Genomic DNA, 19,365 nt, shown 5'->3' with positions numbered 1-19,365 from the left:
GACGATCCGATCTCGATCTCGATCTTGACGATTCGATCTCGATCGATCGATCCCGATTCGACGATCGATCGATCGATCGATCGACGATCTCTGACGATCTCGACGATCGATCTCGATCTCGACGATCTCGACGATCTCGATACGATCGACGATCTCGACGATCGACGATTCTCGATTTTCGACGATCTCGACGATCGATCTCGACGATCGACGATCGATCTCGACGATCTCGATCTCTTATCGATCTCGATCGATCTCGATTCGATCTCGATCGACGATCTCTCGATCTTCGATCGATCGACGATTCTGATTCGATCGATCGATTCGATCTCGATCTTGACGATCTCGATCGATCGATCTTATCGATCTCGATTCGATCTTCGACGACGATCGATCTCGATCGACGATTATTTCGATCGACGATCTCGATTCTTATCGATCTCGACGATCTCTTCGATCTGACGATCTCGATTGATCGATTCGATCGATTCTCGATTTCTTCGATCGATCTCGACGATCTCGATTCGATCTCGATCGATCGATCTCGATCTCGATCTTCTCGATCTCGACGATCTCGATCTCTGATCCTTTCGATCTCGACGATCTCTTCGATCGATCGATCGATCGATCGACGATCTCGATTTCGATCGATCGACGATCGATCGATCTTTCGATCGACGATCTCGACTCTCTTTCTCGATCTTTCGATCGATCTCGACTGATCTTCGACGATCTCGATCGATCGATCTTTCGATCGACGATCGACGATCGATCGACGATCGATCTTCGATCGATCTCTTTTCGATCTCTTCGATCGACGATCTCGACTGATCGATCTCGATCTTCTCGACGATCTCGATCTCGATCGATCGATCGACGATCTCTCGACTTCTTCGATCTCGACGATCTCGACGATCGATCGATCTTCGATCGATCGATTCGATTCGATCTTTCGATCGATGATCGATTCGATCTTCTCGATCGACGATCTTCGATCGACGATCTCGATCGATCGATCGATCTCGATCTGATCTTCGATCTTCGATCTGATCTATCTCGATCGATCTCGATCGATCTCGACGATCTCGATCTCGATCTCTATCTTCGATTCGATCTCGATTCGAGATCTTTCGATCTTCGATTCCGATCTCGATCTCGATCTCGACGACTCTTCGATCTCGATCGATCGATCTGACGATCTCGATTCGACGATCGATCTTGACGATTCGATCGATTCGATGACTGATCGATCTCGATCGATCTCGATGATCGATTCGATCCGATCTTTCGATCGACGATCGACTGATCTCGATCGATCTTGACGATCTCGACGATTCGACGATTTCGACGATTATCTCGATCGATCTGATCGATCTCGATCCTCGATCTTCGATCGATCGATCGATCTCTCGATCTCGATCTCGATCTCGATCGATCGATCCTTTCTTCGATCGATCGATCGATCGATCTCGATCGATCGATCTCTTCGACGATCTCGATCTCGACGATCTTCGACGATCTCGATCTTCGATCTTCGATCGATCCTCGATTCGATCTTCGATCGATTCGATCTTCTCGATCGATCTCTCGATCGATCTTCGATCGATCTTCTCTTCGATCGATCGATCTCGATCTCGATCTCTCGATCGATCGATCGACTTTTCTTCGATCTGACGATCGATCTCGATTTCGAGATCGATCGATCTCTTCGATCGATCGATCTCGACGATCGATCTTCGATCTCGATCGATCGACGATCTCGATCGATCTTCGATCTTCGACGATCTCGATCGATCTCTTCGATCGACGATCTCGATCGATCTCGATCTTCGATCTCGATTCGATCTTCGATCTGATGATCGACGATTCGATCGACGATCTCGACGATCGGATCTTCGACGATCTCGACATCGATCGATTTTAGAAGATCGATTCGATCGACGATCTTCGATTCGATCTGATCTTCGATCGATCGACGATCTCGATCGACGATCTCGATCGATCTCTTCGATCTCGATCTCGATTCGATCTCTCGATCTTCGGACGATCTCGATTCGATCTTCGATCGACGACGATCTTTATCGATCTTCGATCTTCTTTCGATCTCGACGATCTCTTCGATCCTTCGATCGATCGACGATCTTCGATCTTACGATCGATCTCGATCGATCGATCGATCTTTATTTCGATCTCGATTCGATCTTTTCGATCTTCGATCTTCGATCTGATCTCTTCGATCTTCGACGATTCGACGATCTCTTCGATCTCGATCGACCGATCTCGATCGATCTCGACGATCTCGATTTCGATCGATCGATCGATCGATCGATTCTCGATCTTTTCGATCGATCGATCGATCGATCTCGATCTTCGATCGACGATCCGATCGATCGATCTTCGATCGATCTTCGATTCGATCTCGATCGATCTCGATCGATGATCTGATCGATCTCTTCGATCGACGATCCGATTCGATCGATCTTCGATCGATCTCGATCGATCTCTTCGATCGACGATCTCGATCTGATCTCTCGATCGACGATCTCGACTGATCTCTTCGATCTTACGATCTCGATCGATCTCTCGATCTTCGACGATCTCGATTCGATCTCTTCGATCGACGATCTCGACTGATCTCGATCGATCTTCGACCGATCGATCTCGATCTCGACGATCTCTCGATCTTATCGATCTCGATTTCGATCTTCGATCGACGACGATCTGACGATCTCCGATCTTTCGACGATTCGATCGACGATCGATCCGATCGATCGATCGATCTTATCGATTTCGATCGATCTCGATCGACGATCTCGACGACGATCTCTTTCGATCCCGATCCGATCGATCTCGATCGATCTCGATCGATCTTCATCGATTCCCGATGATCTTCTCGATCGACGATCTCGACTGATCGACGATCTTGATGATCTCGATCGACGATCTCTGACGATCGATCTCTGATCGATCGATCTCCGATCTCGATCTCGATCGATCTTCGACGATCGATCGATTCGATCTCGATCGACGATCTCGATCGATCTTCGATCTTCGACGATCTCGACGATCTCTTCGATCGACGATCTCGACGATCGATTCGATCTCGATCGACGATCTCGATGATCTCTCGATCGATTCGATGATCTCGACCCGATCTCTCGATCGACGATCTCGACGATCTCTCGATCTTATCGATCGATCGATCTCTTCTCGATCGACGATCGATTCGATCGATCGATCTTACGATCGATCGATTCGATCTCTCGATCTTGATCGATCGATCGATCGATCGATCGATCTTCGATCTCGATGACGATCTTCGATCTTGACGATCTCGACGATCGACGATCTCTCGATCTCGACGATCGACGATCGATCGATCTTCGATCGACGATCTCGATCGATCGACGATCTCTTCGATCGACGATCGACGATCGATCTTCGATCGACGATCGATCGACGATCGATCTTCGATCGATTCGATCGACGATCTCGATCGATCGATCTCGATCGATCGATCGATCTGATCTCTTCGATCTTCGATCGATCTCGATCGACGATCTTCGATCGACGATCTCGATCGATCTCTCGATCGATCGATCTCGACGAGCGATCTTCGATCGATCGACGATCGATCGATCGACGATCGATCTTCGATCTTCGACGATCGATCGATCTTCGATCGATCGATCGATCGATCGACGATCGATCGATCGACGATCGATCTCTCGATCTCGATTCGATCGATTCGATCGATCGATCGATCTCGATCTCTCGATTCGATCGACGATCTCGATCGATCGATCGATCGATCGATTCGATCTTCGATCGATCGATCGAGATTCGATCTTCGATCGATCGATCTCGATTCGATCGATCTTCGATCGACGATCGATCGATTCGATCGATCGATCGACGATCGACGATCTCGACGATCTCGATCTCGATCGATCGATCGATCGATCGACGATCTTCGATCTCGACGATCGATCGATCGATCGACGATCGATCGACGATCGACGATCTTCGATCGACGATCTCGACGATCTCGATCGATTCGACGATCTTTCGATCGATCTCGATCTCGACGATCGATCGACGATCGACGATCGATCGACGATCTTCGATCGACGATCGACTCGATCGATCTCGATCGACGATGATCTCTCTCGACGATCTCGACGATCTTCTCGATCGATTCGATCGATCGACTCTTCGATCGATCACTCTCGATCGATCGACGATCGATCGATCGACGATCTCGATCGATCGATCGATCTCTCTCTTCGATCGATCTCGATGATCTCGATCGATCTTCGATCTCGATCTCTCTCGATCTCGATCTCGATCTTCGACGATCGATCCGATCTCGATCGATCGATCGATCGATCTCTTCTCGATCGATCGATCTCGATTCGATCTTCGATCTTCGATCGATCTCGATCGATCGACGATCGATCGACGACTCGATCTCTTCGATCGATCGATCTCGATCGATCTTCGATCGATCGATCTCGATTCGATCTTCTTCGATCTTTCGATCTCGACGATCGATCTCTTCGATCTTTCGATCTCGATCGATCTTCGATCTTCGATCGATCTCGATCGATCGATTCGATCGACGATCTCGATCTGATCTTCGATCTTTATCGATCTCGATCTCGATTCGATCGATTTCGACGATCTCGATCGATTCGATCTTCGATCGATCTTCGACGATTTCGACGATCGATCTTCTTCGATCTTACGATCCTTCGACGACGATTTCGATCGATCGACGATCTTCGACGATCCGATTCGATCTTTCGATCGATCGATCTCGATCTCGATCTCTGATCTTGACGATCTCGATCGATTCGACGATCTCGATCGATCGATCTCGATCGATTCGATCTCGATCGATCGATCGATCTCGATTCGATCTTCTTCGATCGACGATCTCGATTCGATCTCTTCGATTCGATCGATCTCGATCTCTTCGATCGATGATCTTCGATCGATCTTTCGATCGATCGATCTCGATCGATCTCTCGATCGACGACGATCTTCGACGACGATCTTCGATCGACGATCGATCGATCTCTTCGATCGATCGATCGATCGATCGATCGATCGATCGATCGATCGATCGACGATCTCGATCGATCTTTCGATCGATCGATCGATCTCTTCTTCGATCTCGATCGATCTCGATCGATCGATCGATCGATCGATCGATCGATCGATCTTCGATCGATCGATTCGATCTCGACCTCGATCGATCTTCGATCGACGATCGATCGATCTCGATCGATCTCTTCGATCTTGACGATCTCGATCTCGATCGATCTTCGATCTCGACGATCTCGACGATCTCGATCGATCTCTCGATCTTCGATCTCGACTCGATCTTTCGATCTTATCGATCTCGATTCATCGATCTTCGATCTTGACGATTCTCGATTCGATCTGATCGATCTGATCGATCTCGACCTCGATCTCTTCTCGATCGACGATCTCGATCGATCTCTTCGATCGACGATCTCGATCTCGATCTTTCGATCTTGATCGATCTCGACGATCGATCTTCGACGATCGACGATCTCGATCGATCCTCGATCTCGATCGATCTCGATTCGATCGATCTCGATCTTAATGATCTCGATCGATCTCTTCGATCTTTCGATCTCGATCGATCTCTTCGATCTTGACGATCGATTCGATCTCTTCGATCTTACGATCTCGATTCGATCTTCTTCGATCTTGACGATCTCGATCGATCTCGATCTCGATCGATGATCTCGATCTTGATCGATCTCGATCTGATCTTCGATCTCGACTGATCGATCTTCGATCTTGATCGATCGATCGACGATCGATCTCGATCGACGATCTCGATTCTTCGATCTTCGATCTGACGATCTCGATCTCGATCTCGATCGATCGATCTCGATCTCGATCTTGATCGATCTCGATTCGATCTTCGATCTTTAATCGATCGATCGATCGATTCGATCTTTCGATTCGATCGATCGATCGATCGATCTTCGATCGATCGATCGATCGATTCGATCTTCGATCGATCGATCTCGACTTCGATCTCGATCGATCGATCGACGACGATCTTCGATCGATCGATCGACGATCGATCGATCGACGATCGATCGATCTTCGATCGACGATCGATCGATCGATCTCTCGATCGATCGATCGATCTCGATCGACGATCTCTTCTCTTCGATCGATTTCGATCGATCGATCGATCTCGATTCGATCTCGACGATCTCGATCGATCTCGATCGATCGATCGACGATCGACGACTCGATCTTCGATCTTCGACGATCGACGATCGACGATTCGATCGACGATCTCGACGATCTCGATTCGATCTCTCGACGATCGATCTGATCGATCGATCGATCTTCGATCTGATCGATCTCGACTCGATCTTTCGATCGATCGATCGATCGACGATCTCTTCGATCTTCGATCGATCTCGATCTCGATCTCGATTTCGATCTCGATCGACGATCTCGATTCGATCTTCGACGATCGATCGATCTCGACGATCTCTCGATCGACGATCTCGATCGATCTTCGATCTGATCGATCGATCGATCCGATCTTTCGATCTCGACGATCTCGATCGATCCGATCTTCGATCGATCGATCGATCGATCGATCGATCGACGATCTCGATTCTGATCTTCGATCTCGACGATCTCGATCGATCGATCGATGATCGATCTCGATCGATCGATCGATCTTCGATCGATCGATCGATCTCGATCGACGATCTTCGATCGACGATCTCGATCTCGATCTCGATCGATCGATCGATCGATCGATCGATCTCGATCTTCGATCGATCTCGATCGATCTCTCTTCGATCGACGACGATCTCGATCGATCTTCGATCGATCGATCTCGATTCGATCTTCGATCGATCGATCGATCGATCGATCGATCGATCGATCGATCGATCGATTCGATCGACGATCCTTCGATCTTTCGATCTTCGATCGACGATCTCGATCGATCTCGACGATCTCGATCTTCGACGATCTCTCGATCTCTCGACGATCGATCTCGATCTCGACGATCGACGATCCGATCTCTCGACGACGACGATCTCGACTGATCTCGATCTCGATCTTCGATCGATCGATCGATCTTCGATCTTATTTCTCGATCGATCTCTCTTCGATCTCGATCGATCGATCGACGATCTTCGATCGATCGATCTCGATCGATCGATCTTCGATCTTCGATCTTCGACGATCGATCGATCGATCTCTTCGATCGATCTCGATTCGATCTCTTCGATCGATCGATCGACCGATCTTCGATCGACGATCTCGATCGATCGATCTCGATCGATCGATCGATTCGATCGATCGATCGATCGATCGATCTTCGATCTTTACGATCTCGATTCGATCTCTTCGATCTCGATCTCTCGATCGATCGACGATCGATCGATCCTCGATCGAGATTCGATCTTCGATCGATCTCGACGATCTCGATCCGATGACGATCTCGATCCGATCTTCGATCTTCGACGATCTCGACTCGATCTCTCGATCTTCGATCGATCGATCGATTTTCGATCGATCGATCGATCGATCGATCGATCGATTTCGATCTTTGATCGATCGATCGATCTCTTCGATCTTCGACGATCTCGATTCGACGATCTTTCGATCTTGATCGATCTCGATTCGATCTCTTCGATCTTCGACGATCTCGATCGATCTCGATTCGATCTCGATTCGATCTTTCGATCTCGATCGATCTCGATCTTCGATCCTTCGACGATCGATCGATCTCGATCTTTGACGATCGATCTTCGATCTTCCCGATCGATCGATCGATCTCTCGATCGATCGATCGATCGACGATCGATTCTCTTCGATCGATTCGATCGATCTCGATCGATCTCCGATCGATCGATCTCGATCCCGATCTTCGATCGATCGATCGATCGACGATCTCTCGATCTCTCGACGATCTCGACCTCGATCGATCGATCGATCGATCGATTCGATCGATCGATCGATCGATTCGATCTCGATCGATCTCGATCTTGACGATGATCGATCGATCGATCGACGATCTCGATCTCGATCGATCTCGATCGATCGACGATCTCGATTCGATCTTCTCGATCGATCGATCGATCGATCCGATCGATCGATCGATCGATCGATCGATCGATCTCGATCTCGATCGATCGATCTTCGATCGATCTTTATCGATCGATCGATCGATTCGATCGATCTCGATCGATCGATCGATCGATCTCGATCGATCTCTCGATCTCGACGATCTCGATCTCGATCTTTCGATCTCGATCGATCTTCGATCGACGATCGATCGATGATCTTCGATCGATCGATCTCGATCGATCTTCGATCGATCGATCGACGATCGATCGATCTGATCTTCGATCGATCTTCGATCGATCGATCGATCGATCGATCGATCTTCGATCGATCGATCGATCTCGACTCGATCGATCGATCGACGATCTCGATTCGATCGATCGATCGATCGATCTGATCGATCTTCGATCTCGATCGATCTCTCGATCTTATCGATCGATCGATTCGATCGATCTTTCTTCGATCGATCGATCTCGATTCGATCTCTTCGATCGATCGATCTCGATCGATCGATCGATCGATCGATCGATCGATCTCGATCTTCGATCGATCGATCTCGATCTCGATCTTCGATCGATCGATCGATCGATCTTCGATCTTCGATCTTTCGATCGATCGATCGATCTTTCGATCGATCTCGATCGATCGATCTCGATCGATCTCGATCGATCTGACGATCGATCTCGATCGATCGATCTGACGATCTCGACGATCTCGATCGATCTTGATCGATCTCTCGATCGATCGACGATCTCTCTCTCGATCGATCGACGATCTCGACTCGATCTCGATCGATCGATCTCGATCGATCGATCGATCGATCGATCGATCTTCTCGATCGACGATCCTTCGATCGATCGACTGATCTCTTCGATCTTATCGATCGATCTGATCTCTTCGATCTGATCGATCTCGATTCGATCTTTCGATCGATCGATCGATTCGATCTTGACGATCTTCGATCGACGATCTCGATCTTCGATCGACGATCGATCTTCGATCGATCGACGATCGATCGATTCGATCTCTCTTCGATCGATCGATCGATTCGATCTCGATCGATCTTCGATCTTATCGATCGATCGATCCTTCGATCGATCGACGATCTCGATTCGATCTCTTCGATCTCGATCGATCTCGACGATTCGATCTCTTCGATCTTCGACGATCTCGATCGATCTTTCGATCGATCGATCTCGATCGATCTTTCGACGACGATCTCGATCCGATCTTCGATCGACGATCTCGATCGATCGATCTTTCGATCGATCGATCTCGACTCGATCTCTCGATCGACGATCTCGATGATCTTTCGATCTTCGACGATCTCGATTCGATCTTCGATCGATCTTTCGATCGATCGATCGACGATCTCTCGATTTCGACGATCTCGATCGACGTGATCTCGATCGATCTCGATCCTCGATCTTCGACGATCGATGATCTTTCGATCGATCGATCGATCGATCTCGATCGGATCGATCCTCGATCTCTTCGATCTTCGATCTCGATTCGATCGATCGATCCTCGATCGACGATCGATCGATCTCTTCGATCGACGATCTCGATTCGATCGATCGATCGATCGATCTTCGATCGACGATCTTCGACGATCTCGATCTCGATTCGATCGATCTTCGATCGATCTCGATCGATCTCTTCGATCGACGATCTCGATCGATCTTCGATCGATCGATCGATCGATCGATGATCTCTTCGATCTTCGATCGATCTCGATTCGATCCTTCGATCGATCGATCGATCGATCGATCTCGATCGATCTCTTCGATCGATCGATCGATCGATCGATCGATCTCGATCGATCGATCTTCGATCGATCTCGATCTTCTTCGATCGACGATCTCGACTCGATCTCGACGACGATCTTCGATCGATCGATCGATCGATCGATTCGATCGATCGATCGATCGATCTTTCGATCGATCGATCGATTCGATCTCTTCGATCGATCGATCGATTCGATCGATCGATCGATCGATCTCGATCGATCGATGATCTCGATTCGATCGATCGACGACGATCTCGATCTCGATCTTCGATCGATCGATCTCGACTGATCTTCGATCTTCGACGACGACGATTGACTGATCTTCGACGATCTTCGATCTCTCTTCGATCGATCTCGACTCGATCTTCGATCGATCGATCTCGATTCGATCTCTTCGACGATCGATTCGATCTTCTCGATCTTCGATCTCGATCGATCTTTCGATCGATCGATCGATTCGATTTCGATCTTCGATCTTGATCGATCGATCGATCGATCTTCGATCGATCGATCTCGATCGATCTTTCGATCGACGATCTCGATCGATCGATCTCTTCGATCTTCTCGATCGATCGATTCGATCGATCGATCGATCGATCGATCGACTGATCTTCGATCGATCGATCTCGACGATCTTCGATCGATCGATCTCGATCGATCTCTTTCGATCTTATCGATCTTCGATCTTTCGATCTCGATCTCGATCTCGACGATCTCTTCGATCGATCTTGATCGATCTCGATCTTCGATCGATCGATCGATCGATCGATCTTCGATCGATCTTATCGATCGATCGATCGATCGATCTGATCGATCGATCGATCTCTTCGATCTTTCGATCGATTCGATCTCTTCGATCTTCGATCGATCGATCGATCTCTTCGATCTTTCGATTCGATCGATTCGATCTTTCTTCGATCGATCTCGATCTTCGATCGATTTCGATCGATCTCGATCGATCTTCGATCTCGACGATCGATTCGATCTCTTCGATCGATCGATCTCGACGATCGATCGATCGATCTCGATTCGATCTTTCGATCGATCGATCTCGATTCGATCTCTTCGATCTTCGATCGATCTTCGATCGATCGATCTCTCGATCGATCGATCGATGATCGATTCGATCTCGATCGATCTCGATCTCGATTCGATCGATCTTCGATCGATCGATCTTCGATCGATCGATCGATCGACCTTTCGATCTTCGATCGATCTTGATCTCTTTCGACTCGATCTCTTCGATCTTTCGATCTCGATCGATCTCTCGATCTTTATCGATCGATCGATCGATTCGATCGATCGATCGACGATCGATCGATCGATCGATTTATCGATCGATCGATCTTCGATCGATCGATCTCGATCGATCTCTTCGATCGATCGATCGATCGATCGATCGATCTCGATCGATCGATCGATCGATCTTCGATCGATTCGAGATCTCGATCGATCTTCGATCTTATCTCGATCGATCTTGACGATCTCGATCTCTTCGATCTCGATGATCTCGATCGATCTTCGATCTCGACGATCTCGACTCGATCTTTTTCGATCTGATCGATCTCGATGATCTCTTCGATCGATCGATCGATCTCGACTGATCTTCGATCTCGATCGATCTCGATTCGATCTTCGATCGATCGACGATCTCGACTCGATCTCTTCGATCGATCTCGATCGATCGATCGATCGATCGATCTCGATCGATCTCTCTTCGATCTGACGATCTCGATCGATCTCGATCGATCTTCGATCGATCTCGATCGATCTTCGATCTTCGATCGATCGATTCGATCTCGACGATCTTCGATCGATCGATTCGACGATCTTTCGATCTTCGATCGACGACTCGATCTCGATCTTCGATCTTCTTCGATCTCTTCGATCGATCGATCTCGATCTCGATCTCGATCGATCTTTTCGATCTCGATTCGATCTTTTCGATCTTGATCGATCTCGATCGATCGATCTTCGATCGATCTCGACGATCGACGATCGATCGATCTCGATCGATCTTCGATCTTACGATCCCGATCTCGATCTTCGATCTTCGACGATCGACGATCTTCTTCGATCTCGATCGATCTCGATCTCGATCTTTTCGATCGATTCGATCTTCGACTGATCTCGATCTTCGATCTCTTCGATCTTGACGATCTCGATTCGATCTCTCGATCGATCGACGACGATCTATCGATCTTATCGACGATCTCGATCTCTTCGATCTTTATCGATCTCGATTCGATCTTCGATCTCGATCGATCGATCTCGATTCTCGATCTCGATCGATCGATCGATCGATCTCTTCGATCTTTATCGATCTCGATCTCGATCGATCGATCGATCTCGACTGATCTCTTCGATCGACGATCGATCGATCGATCTTCGATCTTATCTCGATTCGATCTCTTCGATCTTATCGATCGATCGATCGATCTCGATCTTCGATCGATCTTCGATCGATCGATCGATCGATCGACGATCTTCGATCGATCTCGATCGATCGATCTCGATCGATCGATCTCGATTCGATCGATCTCGATCTTTTATCTCGATCGATCTCGATCGATCTCTTCGATCGACGATCTCGACGATCGATCTTTCGATCGATCTCGATCTCGATTTATCTCGATCGATCGACGATCTCCTCGATCTTCGATCGATCGATCGATCGATTCGATCTCTTCGATTCGATCGATCGATCTCGATCGATCTCGATCGATCTCGATCTTCGATCGATCTCGATCTTCGATCTTATCGATCTCGATCGATCTCTCGATCTTTATCGATCTCGATTCGATCTCTTCGATCTTACGATCCGACGATCGATCGATCTCTGATCGATCTTCGATCGATCGATCGACGATTCGATCTCTTCGATCTTCGATCGATCGATGATCTCGATCGATCGATCTTCTTCGATCGACGACGATCTCGATCGATCGACGATCGACGATCGATCGATCGATCGATCGATCGATCGATCTCTCTTCGATCTTCGATCGATCTCGACTCGATCTTCTCGATCTTACGATCGATCGATCCGATCTCGATCGATCGATCTCGATCGACGATCTTCTCTTATCGATCGATCGATTCGATCTTCGATCTCGATCGATCGATCGATCGATCGATCGATCTTCGATCGATCTCGATCGATCGATCTTCGATCGACGACTGATCTCGGATCGATCGATCGATGATCGATCGACGATCTCTTCGATCTCGATCGATCGATCGATTCGATCTCTTCGATCGATCGATCGATCGATCGACTCGATCGATCGATCGATCTCGATCGACTCGATCTCGATCGATCGACGATCTCGATCGATCTCGATCTTATCGATCGATCGACGATCTCTCTCGATCGATCGATCGATCGATCGATCTTTCGATCTTTCGATCTCGATTCGATCTCTTCCGATCGATCGATCTTCGATCGATCGACGATCTCGATTCGATCGGACTCGATCTTTTCGATCTCGACTCGATCTCGACGATCGATCGATCGATCGATCTCGATCGATCGATCGATCTCGATCCTGATCTCTCGATCGATCGATCTCGATCGACGATCGATTCGATCTTATCGATCTCGATCGATCTCTCGATCTTCGATCGATCTCGATCGATCTCGATCGATCTCTTCGATCGATCTCGACTCGATCTCGATCGATCGACGATCTCGATTCGATCTTCTTCGATCGATCGATCGATCTCGACGATCTCGATTCGATCGATCGATCTCGATCTCGATCTTTCGATCGATCGATCTCGATCGATCTCTTCGATCTTTCGATCGATCGATCTGATCTCTTCGATCTGATCGATCTTCGATCGATCTCGATCGATCGATCGATCGATCTCTTCGATCTTCGATCGATCGATCGATCGATCTCTTCGATCTCTGATCGATCGATCGATCGATCGATCGATCGATCTTTCGATCTTCGATCGATCGACGATCGATTCGATCTCGATCTTTCTTCGATCTTCTTCGATCGATCGATCTTCGATCTCTCGGATCGATCTTTTCGATCGATCGATTCGATCTCTTCGATCGATCGATCTCGATCGATCTTTATCGATTTCGATCGATCGATCGATCGATCTCGATCGATCGATCTCGATCTCGATCTCGATCGATCGATCTTCGATCGATCGATGATTCGATCTCTTCGATCTCGGATCGATCGATCGATCTCGATCGATCTTGATCGATCTCGATTCGATCTTCGATCGACGATCTCGATCGATCGATCTCTTCGATCGACGATCTCGATTCGATCTTCGATCTTTGATCGATCTCGATCGATCTTCGATCTTCGATCTCGATCGATCGATTCGATCTCGATCGATCCCTTCGATCTTCGATCGATCTCGATTCGATCTCTCGATCCTTCGATCGACGATCGATCTCGATCTCGATCTCGATTTCTTCGATCTCTTCGATCTCGATCGATCTTTAATCGATCTCGATCGATCGATCGATCGATCGATCTCGATCTCGATCGATCTTTCGATCGATCGATCGATCGATCTCGATCGACGATCTCGATCGATCTTCTTCGATCGATCGATCGATCGATTGATCTCGATCGATCGATCTCTTTCGATCGATCGATCGATCGACGATCGATCGATCTTTCGATCGATCTTCGATCTGATCGACGATCGATCGATCGATCGATCTCGATCGATCGATCGATCGATCGATCGATCGATCGATCGATCCTCGATCGATCTTCGATCGACGATCGATCGACGATCGATCGATCGACGATCTCTTCGATCGATCGACGATCTCGATTCGATCTTCGATCGATCGATCGATCGATCGATCTCTTCGATCTTTGATCGATCGACGATCGATTCTCGATCTCGATCGATCTCGATCGATCGATCGATCGATCGATCGATCGATTTCGATCGATCGATCGATCGACGATCGATTGATCTCTTCGATCGATCGATCTCGATCGATCTCGATCTCGACGATCTCTTCGATCGATCGATCGATCGATCTCGATCTCGACGATTCGATCGATCGATCGATCGATCTCATCGATCGATCGATCTCGATCGATCTTCGACGATCTTCGATCTCGATGATCTCGATCGATCTTCGATCGATCTCGATCGATCGATCTTCGATCTTTCTCTCGATTCGATCGATCGATCGATTTCGATGATCTCGATTCTCGATCGATCGATCGATCGATCGATCGATTCGATCCGATTCGATCGATCTCGATCGATCGATCGATCGATCTTCGATCGATCGATCGATCGATCTTTCGATCGATCGATCGATCTCGATTCGATCTCGACGATCGACGATCGATCGATCGATCTCGATCGACGATCGATCGATCGATCGATCGATCGATCGATCGATCGATCGATCTCTTCGATCTTCTCGATCGATCGACGATCGATCTCTTCGATCTCGGATCGATCGATCGATCTCTTCGATCCTTCGATCTCGATCGAGATCGATCGATCTTCGATCGATCGATCGATCTTCGATCTTCGATCTTGACGATCTCGATCGATCTTCGATCGATCTCGATCGATCTCGATCGATCTTCGATCTTTCGATCGATCGATCGATCTCTTCGATCTTTCGATCGATCTCGATCGATCTCTCGATCGACGATCGATCGATCTCTTCGATCGACGATCTTCGATCGATCTCGATCTTGACGATCTCGATCGATTCGATCTCGATCGATCTCGATCTCGATCGATCTCGATCCGATCTTCGATCTGATCGATCTCGATCGATCTCTTCGATCGATCGATCTCGATCGATCTCTTCGATCGATCGATCGATTCGATCTCTTCGATCTTAGATTCGATCTCGATTCGATCTTCGATCTTATCGATCGATTCGATCTTTCGATCTTCGACGATCTCGATCTCGATCTTCGATCGACGATCGATCGATCGATCGATCTTCGATCTCGATCGATTCGATCTTTCGATCGATCGATTCGATCTTCGATCGATCGATCGATGATCTCGATCGATCGATCGATCGATCGATCTCGATCTTCGATCGATCGATCGATCGACGATCTCTCGATCTTTCGATCTTCCGACGACGATCTTTCGATCTTCGATCGATGATCGATCGATCTCGACGATCTCGATCGATCGATCTCGACGATCTTTCGATCTCTCGATTCGATCTCGACGATCTCTCGATCTTCGACGATCTCGAGATCCCCGATCTCTCGATCGATTTCGATCGATCGATCGACGATTCGATCTTCTCGACGATCTCTTCTTCGACGATCTCGATCGATCTCTTCGATCTTCGACGATCTCGATTCGATCTTTCGATCGACGATCTCGATTCGATCTCTTCGATCTTCGATCGATCTCGATTCGATCTCTCTCGATCTTATCGATCTCGATCGATCGACGATCTTCGATCTTATCGATCTCGATTCGATCTCTCGATCGACGATCGATCCCGATCGACGATCTCTTTCGATCTTTCGATTCGATCTCGATCGATCTTCGATCGATTCGACGATCTCGATTTGACGATCTCTCGATCGATCGATCGACGATCGATCGATCTCGACGATCGATCGATCTCGATTCGATCTTTCGATCGACGATCTCGATTCGATCGATTCGATCTTCGATCTCGATCGATCTCGATCTTCGACGATCATCTTCGATCGATCGATCTCGATTCGATCTCTTCGATCTTCGATCGATGATCGATCGATCGATCTCGACGATCTCGATCGATCTCGATCGATCGATCGATCGATCGATCGATCTCTCGATCGACGATCTCGATTCGATCTCTCGATCGACGATCGATCGATCTTTCGATCTTCGACGATCTCGATCTCGATCGATCGATCTTATGATCTCGATCTCTCTCGATCGATCGATCTCGATTCGATCTCTGATCTTATCGATCGACGATCTCTCGATCTTATCGATCGATCGATCGATTCGATCTTTATCGATCTCGATTCGATCTTCTCGATCGATCGATCTCGATTCGATCTCTTCGATCGATGATCTCGATCTTCGATCTCTCGATCTTGACGATCTCGATTCGATCTTCGATCGACGATCGATTCGATCTTCGATCTTATCGATCTCGATCGATCTCTCGATCTTCGATCGATCGATCGATCGATCTTCGATCGACGATCTCGATCTTCGATCTCTCGATGATCTCGATCGATCGATCGATCGATTCGATCTCTTCGATCTTGATCGATCTCGATTCGATCTCGATCGATCTCGATCGATCTCGATCTTCGATCTTCGATCGATTTGACGATCTCGATCGATCGATCGATCGATCGATCTCGACGACGATCGATCGATCGATCGATCGACGACGATCTCTTCGATCGATCTCGATTCGATCTCTCGATCTTTCGATCTCGATCGATCTTCGATCTTGACGATCTCGACTCGACGATCTCTTCGATCTTGACGATCTCTTCGATCGATCTCGATCTTGATCGATCGATCGATTCGATCTTCTTCGATTTATCGATCTGATCCGATGATCGATCTTCTTCGATCGACGATCTCGATTCGATCTCTTCGATCTTCGATCGATCTCTTCGATCTCTTCGATCGACGATCTCGATCGATCGATCTCTTCGATCGATCGATCTCGATCTGATCGATCTCGATCTTTCGATCTCGATCTGATCTTTTCGATCGACGATCGATCGATTCGATCGATCTTATCGATCTCGATTCGATCTCTCGATCGACGATCTCGACGATCTTCGATCTTCGATCGATCTCGATTCGATCTCTTCGATCGATCGATCTTCGATCTGATCTCGATCTTGATTTCGATCGATCTCTCGATCGATTGACGATTCGATTTCGATCTTCGATCGATCGACGATCTCGATTCGATCTCTTCGATCGACGATCTCGATTCGATCTCTTCGATCGACGATCTCGATTCGATCTTCGATCTTATCGATCTCGACTTCGATCTTCGATCTCGACGATCTTCGATTCGATCTCTTCGATCTTCGACGATCTCGACTTTCCGATCGGACGATCTCGACTGACGACGATTTTGATCCCGATCCACGATCTTCGATCGATCGATCCATCTTCGATCTTGACGATCGATTCGATCTTTCGATCTTCGACGATCTCGATCGATCTCTTCGATCTTTTTCGATCTCGATCGATCTTCTTCGATCGACGATCTCGATTCGATCTCTTCGATCGACGATGATCTCGATTCGACTTCTCGATCTTCGATCGACGATCTCTCGATCGATCTTCGATCGATCGATCGATCGATCGACGATCGATCGATCTTTCGATCGATCGATCGATCGATTCGATCTCTCGATCTTGACGATCGATCGATCGATCTCTTCGATCTTCGATCGATCGACTCTGATCTCTTCGATCGATCGATCGATCGATCGATCGATCGATCTCTTCTTCGATCTGACGATCTCGATCTCGATCTTTCGATCGATCTTCGATCGATCTCGATCGATCGATCTCGACGATCTGACGATCTCGATCGATCGATCTTCGATCTCGATCGACGATCGATCGATCGATCGATCGACGATTCGATCTTCTTCGATCGATCGATCTCTCGATCGACGACGACGATCTTGATTCGATCGACGATCGACGATCGATCGATCGATCGATCTCGATCGATCGATCTTCGATCTTTCGACGATCTCGATCGATCGATCGACGATCGACGATCGATTCGATCTTCGATCTTATCGATCTCGATCGATCGACGACGATCGATCGACGATCTCGATCGATCTCTTCGATCTTTCCTTGATCGATCTCTCGATCGACGATCGATCTCTTCGATCGACGATCGATCGATCGATCTTCGATCGATCGATCGATCGATCTCTCGATCGACGATCGATCGATCGATCGATCGATCGATCGATCGACGATCGATCTTCGACGATCGACGATCTCGATCCGACGATCTCGATCTTCGATCTTCGATCGATCTTCGATCTTTTGATCGATCGATGATCTCTTCGATCGATCGATCGATCTCGATCGATCTCTTCGATCGATCGATCGGACTGATCTTCGATCTTCTTCGATCTCGACGATCGATCTTCGACGATCTCGACGATCGACGATGATCGAGATTCTTCGATCGATCGATCGACGATGATCTTTCGATCTTCGATGATCGATCTCGATCTCGATCGATCGATCGATCTCGATTTCGACGATCGATCTCTCGATCGATCGATCGATCTCGATCGATCTTCGATCTTCGACGATCTTTCGATCGATCTCGATCGATCTCGATCTTCGATTCGATCTCGACTCGATCTTCGACTCGATCCATCGATCGATCTCGATCGATTTCGATCGATCTTTCGAGCGACGATCTCGATTCCGAT

General features: G+C 47.9%; 1 protein-coding gene across 1 annotated transcript; it reads right to left on the bottom strand.

Moving 5' to 3' along the window:
* Positions 1 to 407: 407 nt before the first annotated feature.
* LOC135566778 (trichohyalin-like) lies at positions 408 to 18,063 on the bottom strand. The gene is made up of 10 exons (XM_065014393.1): positions 17,845 to 18,063; positions 15,648 to 17,440; positions 15,279 to 15,496; positions 14,504 to 14,603; positions 11,417 to 11,951; positions 7,008 to 7,134; positions 5,473 to 5,685; positions 3,918 to 5,045; positions 2,154 to 2,645; positions 408 to 2,059 (listed from the first exon to the last, which is right to left on the bottom strand). Exons 1-10 carry the CDS (start codon positions 18,061 to 18,063, stop codon positions 408 to 410), a joined length of 6,477 nt encoding a protein of 2,158 aa, XP_064870465.1.
* Between the last annotated feature and the right edge of the window lie 1,302 nt (positions 18,064 to 19,365).

This window comes from Oncorhynchus nerka, unplaced genomic scaffold (genome assembly GCF_034236695.1).
Source record: "Oncorhynchus nerka isolate Pitt River unplaced genomic scaffold, Oner_Uvic_2.0 unplaced_scaffold_3369, whole genome shotgun sequence".
NCBI lineage: Eukaryota > Metazoa > Chordata > Actinopteri > Salmoniformes > Salmonidae > Oncorhynchus > Oncorhynchus nerka.
Note: the sequence above shows the minus strand (reverse complement) of the source record. Positions and strands in the feature narration are given on the sequence as shown.

What these genes read in the sequence shown, in the direction of transcription:
- LOC135566778 (XM_065014393.1), bottom strand. Translation starts at nt 18,063, where the DNA reads ATGGATCGATCGATCGAAGATCGTGGATCGGGATCAAAATCGTCGTCA. An exon ending in TCGAGATCGATCGATCGATC is followed by an intron (nt 14,604 to 15,278) that starts GTCGATCGTCGA and finishes ATCGTCGATCAG; the next exon opens with ATCGAAGATCGATCGAAAGA. An exon ending in GATCGTCGAGATCGTCGATC is followed by an intron (nt 2,646 to 3,917) that starts GTCGATCGATCG and finishes GATCGGTCGAAG; the next exon opens with ATCGATCGAGATCAGTCGAG.